This window comes from Palaemon carinicauda, chromosome 22, assembly GCF_036898095.1.
Source record: "Palaemon carinicauda isolate YSFRI2023 chromosome 22, ASM3689809v2, whole genome shotgun sequence".
Taxonomy (NCBI): domain Eukaryota; kingdom Metazoa; phylum Arthropoda; class Malacostraca; order Decapoda; family Palaemonidae; genus Palaemon; species Palaemon carinicauda.
Genome location: NC_090746.1, coordinates 20,358,748 through 20,371,122, shown reverse-complemented (window position 1 = coordinate 20,371,122; position 12,375 = coordinate 20,358,748). Strand labels below are relative to the sequence as shown.

Below are 12,375 nucleotides of genomic sequence, written 5' to 3'. Positions count from 1 at the left end.
CCATACGAAATGGGTGATATTAAAACTGTGAGGTGAATCTTTATCATAATCATTTTACAATAAATTCTTCCTACAATTGCGTGTTTTGAGTAAGGTTTCCATTAGTCCCTCTCGGTTTCAGACCCTTGACGTTTGTTTCTCTTGCGAAATAATGTCTAAATTCCAAGTATTCATTATCATCATACTGACCTAAAGGAAATAAGTTATGCGAAGCACAAACATGTTATTCCCAATAGAAAATCAATTCCATTGTTACATTATATTTTTTCATCTTCAGACCTGACGCAAATATCGTTTTTTGAGTTAAAGATAACTTAGGTATTTTCATTCTGTGTTCATTTCCAAATACGGGTTTTTGCTTAAAGAAAAATATTAGGTTTTAGGTGAAAACCTTTTCAAGAGAACAGAACAAACAGTAATATCAATAAAGACAATTATAATTTTCTGACAAAAACAGGAACTTATTTTCTGTTGAACAGCTAAAAATAGACATATTATTGGTATTCTTTTTAATAAAACCTAAAGAAAATTTTCTCCCCGACATTTTTCACTTTTTTCATGAATAAAGTGTCACATCTATTCTTCAAATTCATCGTTTATTAGGGCCTTATTTTCATCCAAACTTTTGTCACTTTCAGTTTTCCCTGTTTTTCTATTTCCCTCTGTTAGAATGGTTCCTTTCGTCTCAGGCAGGAACAGGGCTAAAGCAGAAGCCAAAAGTGACACGCAGGCAAAGAGAGCAGAGGGACCCCAACTGATGGCATCACCCTGGTAAAAGAAAAAAAATCAGTTTTTGCTTTAATAGGTTCAAGATTCTGACAACGTTCTAAATGGAATTGGAATTTACATACTAGGTCCCTTAACTAGCTAGTTTATATATATATATATAAAAAAAAAAAAAAAAAAAAAAACATATTCCTAAACATGTAAATAACTTCCTCTTTATCATGAGATTCCGAGATGCAGTACTGAACAAAGATCATTAAAAAAAACTGAGAACAAGTGGATTGGAAACAGATGCATTCTCTTATATTGGAACTCACCAACAAATCGTTGATGTATGGCGATATAATGCCTCCAGTTCGAGCCATCACACTAGACTGCCCAATGGCTAGAGACCTACAGCTGGTTGGAAAGAGCTCAGCTGTGAAGATATATATGAGGTGAAAAGCAGCTGTGATGGCCAGTTTTCCAGACAGGGATAGGAACATGATGAGTCCGACGGAAACTGAAAAAAGAAATGAAGATTCTGAAGGTCTCTGTAATGAGGGGAATGCTCTGAAGGTCACTGTAAATCGAGAAAAAGGCTGTGAAGTCACTGAAAGGAGAGGAGAAGGCTCTAAATGTCATTGGAAAGAGAGAAGAAGGCTCAGAAGGCCACTGAAAAAGAGAAAGACCCTAAAGGTCACTGAAAGAGAAAAGAAGACTATGAAGGTTACTGGAAACAGAGGAGAAGGCTCTAAAGGTCACTGAATAGAGAGGAAGAAGGCTTTAAAGGTCACTGTAAATCGAAAAAATTTTGTCATGGTAACTGAAAAGAGAGGGGATAGCTTTGAAAGTCACTGAAAAGAGGTGGAAAGGCACTGAAGATCACTGAAAAGTTGGGGGAAGACTCTGTAGGTCACTGAAAAGAGAGTGGAAGGCTCTAAATGTCACTGGAAAGATATGTGAAGGGTTTAAAGTTCACTGGAAAGAATGGGGAAGGCTCTGAAGGTCACGGGAAAGAGAGGAGAAGGCTCTGAATGTCACTGAAAAGATATATGAAGGGTTTAAAGGTCACTGGAAAGAATGGGGAAGGCTCTGTAGGTCACTGAAAAGAGAGTGGAAGGCTCTAAATGTCACTGGAAAGATATGTGAAGGGTTTAAAGTTCACTGGAAAGAATGGGGAAGGCTCTGAAGGTCACTGGAAAGAGAGGAGAAGGCTCTGAAGGTCAAAGGAAATATATAGGAGTGTCACTAGAAAGAGGGGTAAGGCTATGAAGATCACTGAAAGAAAAAGGAAGGCTCTGAAAGACACTGGAAACAAAGGTGAAGACTCTAATTGTAGCTAAATAGGTAGGAGAAGTGTGTGAAAGTTACTGGAAAAAAGGAGTCTGACGGCCACAGGAAAGAGAGATGAGGAGTCTAAAAGTCACTGGAAAGAAAAAAAAGTCTGATAGGCACTTGAAAGAGAGTAGGAAATCGGTAGGTCACTGGAAATCCGTAGGTTACTAGAAAGGTAGAAATAGTTCGAAGGTCCCTGGAGAGAGAGAGAGAGAGAGAGAGAGAGAGAGAGAGAGAGTGTCTAACTCTCACTGGAAAGGGAGGAAGAGAAGTATCAGAAGTCCAACATCACGAATCAGTCACATGGATATCTATAACCAAACGAACACCAAAAAAAGACAATGAAGGATTGCAGTGAGTTAGCTTTTTTTTTTTTTTTAATTCATGGTAGGAGAGGACACGAAAAGGTACAAAATACTGAAGGGGATATAAAAGGTCTTTATGAAATGAAATTTTGTAGGAAGTAGAAAGATTTGGATATCATTATTACTATTATTACTAGCTCAGCTACAACCCTAGTTGAAAAGCAGGATCCTATAAGCCCAGTAATTCAGTGAGGGAAGGAAGTAAGGAATTAAATAAACTACAAGAGAAGTAATGAACAATTAAGATAAAATATTTTAAGAAGAGTAACAACATTAAAACAGATCTTTCATATATAAACTATACTAAGAGATTTACTGTATGTCAGCCTGTTCAATATAAAAACATTTGCTGCAAGTTTGAGCGTTTGAAGTTCAGCCGATTCAACTGCCTGATTAGCAAGATCATTCCACACTTGGTCTCAGCTGGAATAAAACATCTAGAGTACTGCGTAGTATTGAGCCTCGTGATGGAGAAGGCATAACTATTAGAATTAGCTGAATACCTAGTGTTACGAACACGATGGTACTGTCCAGACAGATCTGAATGCAAAGGATGGTCAGAATAATGGAAAATCTTGTGCAACATGCATAATCATCATTATTATTATTATTATTATAATATAAGCTACAACCCTAGTTGAAAAAGTATGATGTTAAATGCCCAAGGGCTCCAACAAGGAAAAATAGCTCCGTTAGTAAAGGAAATGAAGAAATAAATAAACTACAAGAGAAGTAACAAACAACCAAAATATAATATTTTAAGAACAGTAACAACGTTAAATTAGATCTTCCACACTTTAAAAAAAACAAGAGGAAGTGAAAAAATATAGAATAGTGTGCCAAACTGTACTCTCAAGCAAGAGAACTCTACCCCCAAGACTGTGGTACAGAGTAGAGCACTTATATGAAACATATTCTTGTACAGAGACTATGGCACTGCCCAAGACTACAGAACAATGGTTTGATTTTGGAGTGCCCTTCACCTAGAAAAGCTGCTTACCATAGCTAAAGAGCCTCTTCTACCCTTATCAAGAGGAAAGTAGCCACTGAACAATTGCAGTGCAGTAGTTAAGCCCTTGGACGAAGAACAATTGTTGGGTAATCTCAGTGTTGTCAAGTGTATGAGGACAGAGTAGAATTTAGAAAGAATAGGCCAGACTATTCGATGTATGTATAGGCATGCAAAGGAAAAATGAGCCGTAACCAGAGACAGGGATCCAATGTAGTGCTGCCTCGCCAGTCAAAGGACCCAATAACTCTCTTGTGGTAGTATCTTCACAGGTGACTGGTGCCGTGGCCAACCTACTACCTAATAGAGCGACGGAGCCAGAGATTAATATCTAGACCCAATTGCACTTTATTTTTCCATTGATTATACATAATGTTGTGATTCATAGATAAGCTATTACTCTTTTGCAATGATTTTGGGTTCAATACATTTCTGTCACATATATTTTCTCAAAAGTATTTCGCTTGTAATTCATTATATTTTGCTACAATAACCTATTAATCATATATATCTTTGAACAACGGGGTAATGTTTGAATATCAATCATGTTAGAAAAGAATTGTAATATCTTTGACAAAGATGTGAAAATGTTGATCAACTGCTATACAACATTTAGAGTTCACACGAAATAACAGTTAATTTGTCAAATTTGTTCGAGTTTTTATTTCTTTAGTTTTTTTTTTTTTTTTTTTTTTTTTTTTTTTTTTTTTTTTTTTTTTTTTTTGTAACGAGTGATGGGTTCATACTGTATATCTTAAAATACTAAGCTAAAGAGATGAGGGTTAGTCTTTCATAGATATATTTAATTACAACTAAGGGTTATGGTAGCCTATTGGAAACGTCCCTGTTTGACGATTGCCAGACAGAGGTTCGAGTCCCGCTCAAGCTTGATAGTGTCTTGTAGTGTCGGCAACCTCACTATCCTTGTGAGCTAAGGATAGGGGAGCTTGGGGGAGCCTATAGGTCTACCTGCTGAGTCATTAGCAGCCACTGCCTGGCTCTCCCTGGTCCTAGCTTGGGTGGAGAGGGGGGTTGGGCGCTGCTCATATGGATATATGGTCAGTTTTTAGGGAAGTGATCTGCTAGCTAGGGTATGCCTCTGTCATTCACGAGTGACCTTTTAACAAGTGACAGGCTACGTAACTTAAAAGAAGCATGCATAATCCTACCACGAATATACATTTAAAAATAACTGTTAAGCAAGAACAAGACGAATCTGTTATGTCACATTTAAAGGAAGAGTGAGCAAAAGATTGGAAATACGTCAACATCAATTGATTTCATACATAAAGCAATTAAAGACAGATAACACCGGATTTATTTAAAAATTCAATAATAAAAATATACCTTATACGAAATTGAAACAGACTAAAAAAACTTATCAATCTATGGCGTTACTTACCTTTGTCATAAATGACGAATAATACGGCAATGGTGGAGATATTGATGGCGCACATAAGGTAGACACTTATCAGCAGGGATTTTCTTCCAACATACTTCAGCATAAGTCCTAAGAGTCCATAAGATACAACTTCCACGACACCTCCCAAAAACACATACAGGTAAAGATTGACGCTGCAGTTCGCCGAGTTGATAACAGGAAACCGTATAATTGGTTCGAGATTTTAGAAAGAGAAATAATAAGAAAGGAAACTTTTGGTGGGAATTTTCAGAATCAAATTCTGAAACTCCGTAAAAATCTACATTACATTTAAGTATTTTTTTAGTCATGAATTCACTCACAGGGAAGTATTCAATGTGTTTCAAAATTAAGAATAAAACTATTGTTTTATTAAAAAGTTGAGTTGTGGAATCAAGTTGAGTTTCGATTTCTTACCTCATGTTTTCAGCATTAAGGGAGACTCCACTATAAACCATAGAAACGCCAAACCAGCAAAAATAGCAGATGAGAATTTTCCTTCGAAAGTCTGAATCAGTTATGAGTGAAAAAAAGTACATAATGTTGCTCGCTATAGCATGGCTAATTTTTTCTTTAGGCTTTTCTCTTTTCTGAAAAGAAGAATAAAGATGTTAGTCACACCTACTAAACAATCTACACATCCACACTGAATCATAAACATTACTCCCTAACTCGCACTAACTTCCTTTACTCGCTTTTATTTCTATGCATCCTGCAAGGTAGGTCTTTCACTTCCCACGGGTTAGGCTCCTGACAAAAGTATCCCCTGGAGACCTAGACTGTCCTACCGAATGCATTTAGGGTATCAATTGACTGATTATTATTATTATTATTACTAGCTAAGCTACAACCTTAGTTGAAAAAACAATATGCTATAAGCCCAAGGGCTCCAACAGGGGAATATAGCCCAGTGAGGAAGGGAAACAAGGAAATGAATAAACGATATAAGAAGTAATAAAAATTGAAATAAAATATCTTAAAAACAATAACAGCATTAAAACAGTTATTTCATATATAGACTACAATAATACTTGTGTCAGCTTGTTCAACATAAAAACATTTGCTCCAACTTTGAACTTTTGAAGTTCTACTGATTCAACTACCCGAATAGGAAGATCATTCCACAACTTGGTCACAGCTGGAATAAAACTTCTAGAATACTGTGTAGCATTGAGCTTCTTGATGGAGAAGGCCTGACTATTAGAATTAACTGCATGCCTAGTATTACGAACAGGATGTAACTGTTCAGGGAGATCTGAATGTAAAGGATGGTCAGAATTATGAAAAATCGTATGCAACATGCATAATGAATTAATTGAACGACGGTGCCAAAGATTAATATCTAGATCAGGAATGAAAAATTTAATAGACCTTAAGTTCCTGTCCAACAAATTAAGAAGAGAATCAGCAGCTGAAGACCAGACAGGAGAACAATACTCAAAACAAGGTAGGATGAAAGAATTAAAACACCTCTTCAGAATAGATTGATCGCCGAGAATCTTAAGACTTTCTCAATAATCCAATTTTTGTGGAATTGAAGAAGACACAAACCTAATGTGTTTCTTAAAAGTAAATTTGCTGTCGAGAATCACACATAAAATTCTAAAAGTTATACAAAGTTAAAGAAACGTTATCATTGCTGAGATCCGGATGTTGAGGAGCAACTGTCCTTGACTTACTTATAATCATACCTTGAGTTTTGTATGGATTCAACTTCATACCCCATAATTTGTACCCTGCACTAATTTTAGCTAGATCTCTATCAAAGGATTCAGCAACCCCATATCTACATTCAGGAGATGAAATTGATGCAAAGAGAGTAGTATAATCTGCATATTCAACAAGCTTGTTTTCTAGGCCAAACTACATGTCATGTGCATTTAAGATGAAAAGTAATGGGCTAAGAACACTACCCTGAGGAACACCAACTATCACATTCCTATACTCCCTATGGTGCCCATCAACAACTCTGTGAGATCTATTACTTAAAAATTCAGTAATAATGCTAAGAAATGACCCACCCACTTCCGACCGTTTTTGTTTGAAAACAAGGGCCTCATGATTAACACAATCAATAGCAGCACAAAAATCGAGGCCAATCATACTAACTTCCTGATCACAATGAAGGGCTTTCTGTACAGCATTGGATATTGGAAGAAGGGCATCACATGCTCCAAGGCCTTTACGAAAACCAAATTGCAAACTAGGGAACAGATGATTACCTTCAGCAAATTATTAAGACGTTTTGTCAAAAGACATTAAAAAACCGGAGTTATGAAAATTGGACTTGAGCTACCACAAACACATTTACATAGTAGAGTAACATTACCAATTCTCCAACAAGTACTAAAAGCTCCTCTTCTTGCTAACTTGCGCAAAATAACAGATAACTTTGGAGCTAAGAAATCTACAGTTTTAATTAAAAACAAAGGCAAATAACCATTTGGGTCTACACCTCCATAAGCATCAAGGTCCTTCAAGAGAGCTTTAATTTCACGAGATCAAAAAGCTCAACTAGTTAGTTTAGCCTTAGAAAAACAGAAATGAGGCAGCACGAGTTTCTCATTTCTGAGGTGGCCTATTGAAAACGTCTCTGTTTGGAGAGCGCCGGACTGGGGTTCGAGTCATGCTCAAGCTCAATACTTTCTTGTAGTGTCTGCAACCTTACCATTCTTGTGAGCAAGGGAGCCTGTAGGTCTACCTACTGAGTCATCAACAGCCATTGCCTGGCACTCCCCGTCCTAGCTGGGATGGAGAGGGGACTTGGGCGCTGATCATTTGGATAAATGTTAAGCCTCCAGCCTCTTCCCTCTGCTGAGTTCATCTATTCTTTTTTTTTTCTTTTTTTCTAACAGCAGTAAACTGCAAAACTCACGTCACTAAACATATTCCTGATCCACTATTCCAGCACAATGGAAACTTCTTGAGGGAACAGCGTACTAAAAGAAGTCAGACTTGTTTCTTCAGCATCAGTACACTTGACAAAGAAATAGTACAAGTGAATCTTTGTCAAGGAACAGTGCATTCCAAAACAAGTGTGACTTCTTCCCTCTGCTGATTCCATCTACTCTTTTTTTTTTTTTTTCTGACAGCAGTAAACTGCAAAACTCACGTCACTAAACATATTCCTGATCCACTATTCCAGCACAATGGAAACTTCTTGAGGGAACAGCGTACTAAAAGAAGTCAGACTTGTTTCTTCAGCAACTGTACACTTGACAAAGAAACAGTACAAGTGAATGTTTGTCAAGGAACAGTGCATTCCAAAAACAAGTGTGACTTCTTCCCTCTGCTGAATCCATTTATTCTTTTTTTTTTCTTTTTTTCTGACAGCAGTAAACTGCAAAACTCACGTCACTAAACATATTCCTGATCCACTATTCCAGCACAATGGAAACTTCTTGAGGGAACAGCGTACTAAAAGAAGTCTGACTTGTTTCTTCAGCAACTGTACACTTGACAAAGAAACAGTACAAGTGAATCTTTTCCAAGGACCAGTACATTCTAAAGCAAGTGTGACTTTTTCCCTCTGCTGAGTCCATCTATTCTTTTTTTTTTCTTTTTTTCTAACAGCAGTAAACTGCAAAACTTCCGTCACTAAACATATTCCTGATCCACTATTCCAGTACAATGGAGACTTCTTGAGGGAACAGCGTACTAAAAGAAGTCAGACTTGTTTCTTCAGCATCTGTACACTTGACAAAGAAACAGTACAAGTGAATCTTTGTCAAGGAACAGTGCATTCCAAAACAAGTGTGACTTCTTCCCTCTGCTGAGTCCATTTATTCTTTTTTTTTTCTTTTTTTCTGACAGCAGTAAACTGCAAAACTCACGTCACTAAACATATTCCTGATCCACTATTCCAGCACAATGGAAACTTCTTGAGGGAACAGCGTACTAAAAGAAATCAGACTTGTTTCTTCAGCATCTGTACACTCGACAAAGAAACAGTACAAGTGAATCTTTGTCAAGGAGCAGTGCATTCCAAAGCAAGTGAGACTTTTTCCCTCTGCTGAGTCCATCTTGTAGAATATTCCATTTGCATCAGGAAGGCCGGAATCCACTTGGCATTGACTAACTAAAACTAATTATTTTCTAAAAACTCAACTGAAACTTATACTGAAAATATTTTTTCCACTACGTTTTTTTTTCTTTATTTTTGTATGTTCACAGCACTAAACTGCAAAAATCAACTGAAACTTATACTAAAAATATTTTTCCATTATATTATATATATATATATATATATATATATATATATATATATATATATATATATACATATATATATATATATATATATATATATATTTTTTTTTTTCTTTTTGTATTTTTTTTTTTTGGTTTTTCAGTTTTTATTTTTTATATTTTTTATTTTCATTTTTTTTTGTTCACAGCACTAAACTGCAATGGTTTTCCCCTTATATAACGCGAACGCCTTAATAATAGTATTGATGGTCGTTCCTCTGATGATGTTCCCTTCTTGGTCCTCCCTTGTTGTACTGCCGATGCTCCTCTTCCCTTCTGGGTCCTTGATTGTACTGCCGATGTTCCCATCGATTGTACTGCCGTTGTTGGTTCCACTGCCCTGACTGATGCCTTGGTGGCTCCTGGTGATACCACTGGCCACCATGCCTTTCCCATTGATCATTTTCTTTCTGATGGCGTAGCTCTTCATCATAATCTCTTCGGTTGTTTTCGTCCGCCAGAATCAATTTAGCATTAACCACCTTTTTGTACTTCTTCTCAAATGCTTCCTTTAGGAATTCGGGTTTGTCCCGATGTCTGTCTGGGTGGAACATCATGGACAAGGCCCTGAAGGATTTTATGATTTCTGCCTTTGTGGCTGTCTGTTCCAAACCCAGAACCTCATAGTGACCCTTGTCTTCCCACTGCTTCTGTAGTGCTTTAGTATCGTCTATGATTTTTAAGAAATTCTCAGATTTCTTTAGTTTCACCGTTTCGAAGTCCTTCAGGGCAGCGTCGAAAATGCCAAGTTTAACGAGGTGCCTTCCTCGTAACATGAACGCTTTCCACCCTTTAAGACCTTTCTCTATAGCCTTGGAACAGTCTAATACAATATCCATATCATGAGGCGTCTCAGTGGCTGCGTTTGCTTCAGCACGAAGGAAATGGAGAAGAGCTGTTTCTTCTTCATTGTCCGTCTTCATGGTCAAGGCCTCGGTGAAAATATTTAACGCCTCTTTTGGCGTGTTAGGGGTACCTGACACTTGCACGCATTCGTGGCACGCACTGGCACGCATTGATGCGCGAACTCGCGTGAACGAGCCGTGAAAACGTCGTGAACAGTGCGGGAACTCGCGTGCCAGAGCGTACCAATGCGTGCCCTGTGTGCCCAGAACTTTGAAATGTTTAAAGTTTTTGGCACGCATTGGCACGCACAAAATAGTCGTGAAATAGTCGTGAACAATGCTCCAACTGGAGTGAACTGGAGTGAACAGTGCGGGAACTGGCGTGAACTGGAGTGAACGATGCGGGAAGTGGCGTGAACTTTATAATGAAGAGAAACAAAAAGGAAACGAAAAAATTAATGAAAAGCAAAAAAAAATAAACCTAATAAATTTTTATATTTGCTGTTTTAATGTGAAAAAAAAATGATATATTATTTCAAACTATTTCTATAACTTTATAATGAAGAGAAACAAAAAGGAAACGAAAAAATTAATGAAAAGGAAAGAAAAATAAACCTAATAAATTTTTATATTTGCTGTTTTAATGTGAAAAAAAATTATATCTTATTTCAAACTATTTCTATAACTTTATAATGAAGAGAAACAAAAAGGAAACGAAAAAAATAATGAAAAGGAAAGAAAAATAAACCTAATAAATTTCTATATTTGCTGTTTGAATGTAAAAATAAAATGATGTCTCATTTCAAACTATTTCTATAACTTTATAATGAAGAGAAACAAAAAGGAAACGAAAAAATTAATGAAAAGGAAAGAAAAATATAAACCTAATAATTGTTTATATTTGCTGTTTGAATGTGAAAAAAAAAAATTATGTCTTATTTCATGCACACACTTATTTTCCTCTATTACCAATCAAGACCCAAAACTTTTGTTTTAAATAATAATGCACTGAAAAATAAACCCAAGAAATTTTTAAGTTTGCTGTTTGAATGTAAAAATAAAATGATGTTTTATTTCATCAACATACTTATTCTTCTTTATTACCTTAAAATGAAGAGCAAAACAAATTTTTTCTGTTTGCTGTTTTAATGTAAAAATAAAATGATTTCTTATTTCAACACACTTTTTTCTCTATTACCTTAAAATCAACAGCCTAAAAACTTTTCATGTTTGCTGCTTTTAATGTTAAAATAAAATGCTTTCTTAATACTTGTACATATTTTATGTCTGCTATTTATATGTAAATCAAATGCTTTCTTATTGAAACAAAAATAAAGGACAACAAAAAATACAAACGAAAAAGATACGTTTCTTCTCAATGCAATGGTGTCTCTGACAGAAAGCATTGTTGTCTCTTCCGAAGCCAATCCAAGAATGTCCTCGGGTTGGAAAAGCCCCGTTTTTATATGGAGTGGCCAATTCGTGAACCGGCGTGAACTGGCGTGAACGATGCAGAAACGATGCGGAATGATGAGCGAACTCGCGTGAACGTTTCGTGAACTTCTCGTGAACTACGCGTGCCAATTCGTGCCATCGCGTGAACGTCGCGTGAACGATGCGCGAACTGGAGTGAACTGGTCGTGAACAGTGCGGGAAAAACACCATGTGGCACGCACTGGCACGCATCAATGCACGCAAGTGTCAGGTAGGCTTTACTCATCTGCGCAAATAATCCAGCCATCAATAATCTTCGCCTCTCATGTTCATCCTTATTCTCAGTGTTAGGAATTTCTGGCTTAGCTTTCAGTTTCTCCTTTTCTATCTTCAATTCGTTAACTTCACTTTTCAATTTATTTAGTTGCTCTGTTTTCTTACTCTGCACCCTCTTCAGTTCTTCATTTTCAGTTTTAAACTCTTCCACAATCTTTTTCTCTTGCAGTATCTCGAGGTCTTTTATTTTGCACACAAATTCCAGTTTTTCATAGTCACGCAGCAAATCAGCTTTTTGTTCGTCCTTTTCGTTTTTCAGTTCTTCAACTTCCCGTTTCAAATTATTAACTTGTTCTGTTTCCTCACTCAGTGCTTTCTTGCTTTGCTCATTTTCCTCTTTGAGAATTTTTACCAAATTTTCATGTTCCTTCATTTCAAGGTCTTTTCCGACGCATTCAGATTCAAGTTTATTCTTTTCTTCCTTCAGAGTTTCAACTTCAAGTTTCAAATTATCAACTTGTTCCGTTTCCTCACTCAGTGCTTTCTTGCTTTGCTCATTTTCCTCTTTGAAAATTTTCACCAAATTTTCATGTTCCTTCATTTCAAGGTCTTTTCCGACGCATTCAGATTCAAGTTTATTCTTTTCTTCCTTCAGAGTTTCAACTTCAAGTTTCAAATTATCAACTTGTTCCGTTTCCTCACTCAGTGCTTTCTTGCTTTGCTCATTTTCCTCTT

General features: G+C 36.5%; 1 protein-coding gene across 6 annotated transcripts in view; it reads right to left on the bottom strand.

Moving 5' to 3' along the window:
- LOC137616356 (organic cation transporter protein-like) overlaps positions 1 to 12,375 on the bottom strand; it is a 74,735-nt gene that overhangs the window by 441 nt on the left and 61,919 nt on the right. For all 6 annotated transcript variants that reach the window (XM_068346019.1, XM_068346022.1, XM_068346020.1 and 3 more), the window contains 4 exons: positions 5,255 to 5,427; positions 4,820 to 4,992; positions 1,044 to 1,228; positions 1 to 768 (listed from right to left, as the gene is read on the bottom strand). The exon at positions 1 to 768 is cut by the window's left edge. In XM_068346019.1, the coding sequence (XP_068202120.1) occupies positions 577 to 768; positions 1,044 to 1,228; positions 4,820 to 4,992; positions 5,255 to 5,427 (723 nt within the window). In that variant the 3' untranslated portion in view covers positions 1 to 576. The remainder of the gene's footprint in view (positions 769 to 1,043; positions 1,229 to 4,819; positions 4,993 to 5,254; positions 5,428 to 12,375) is intronic.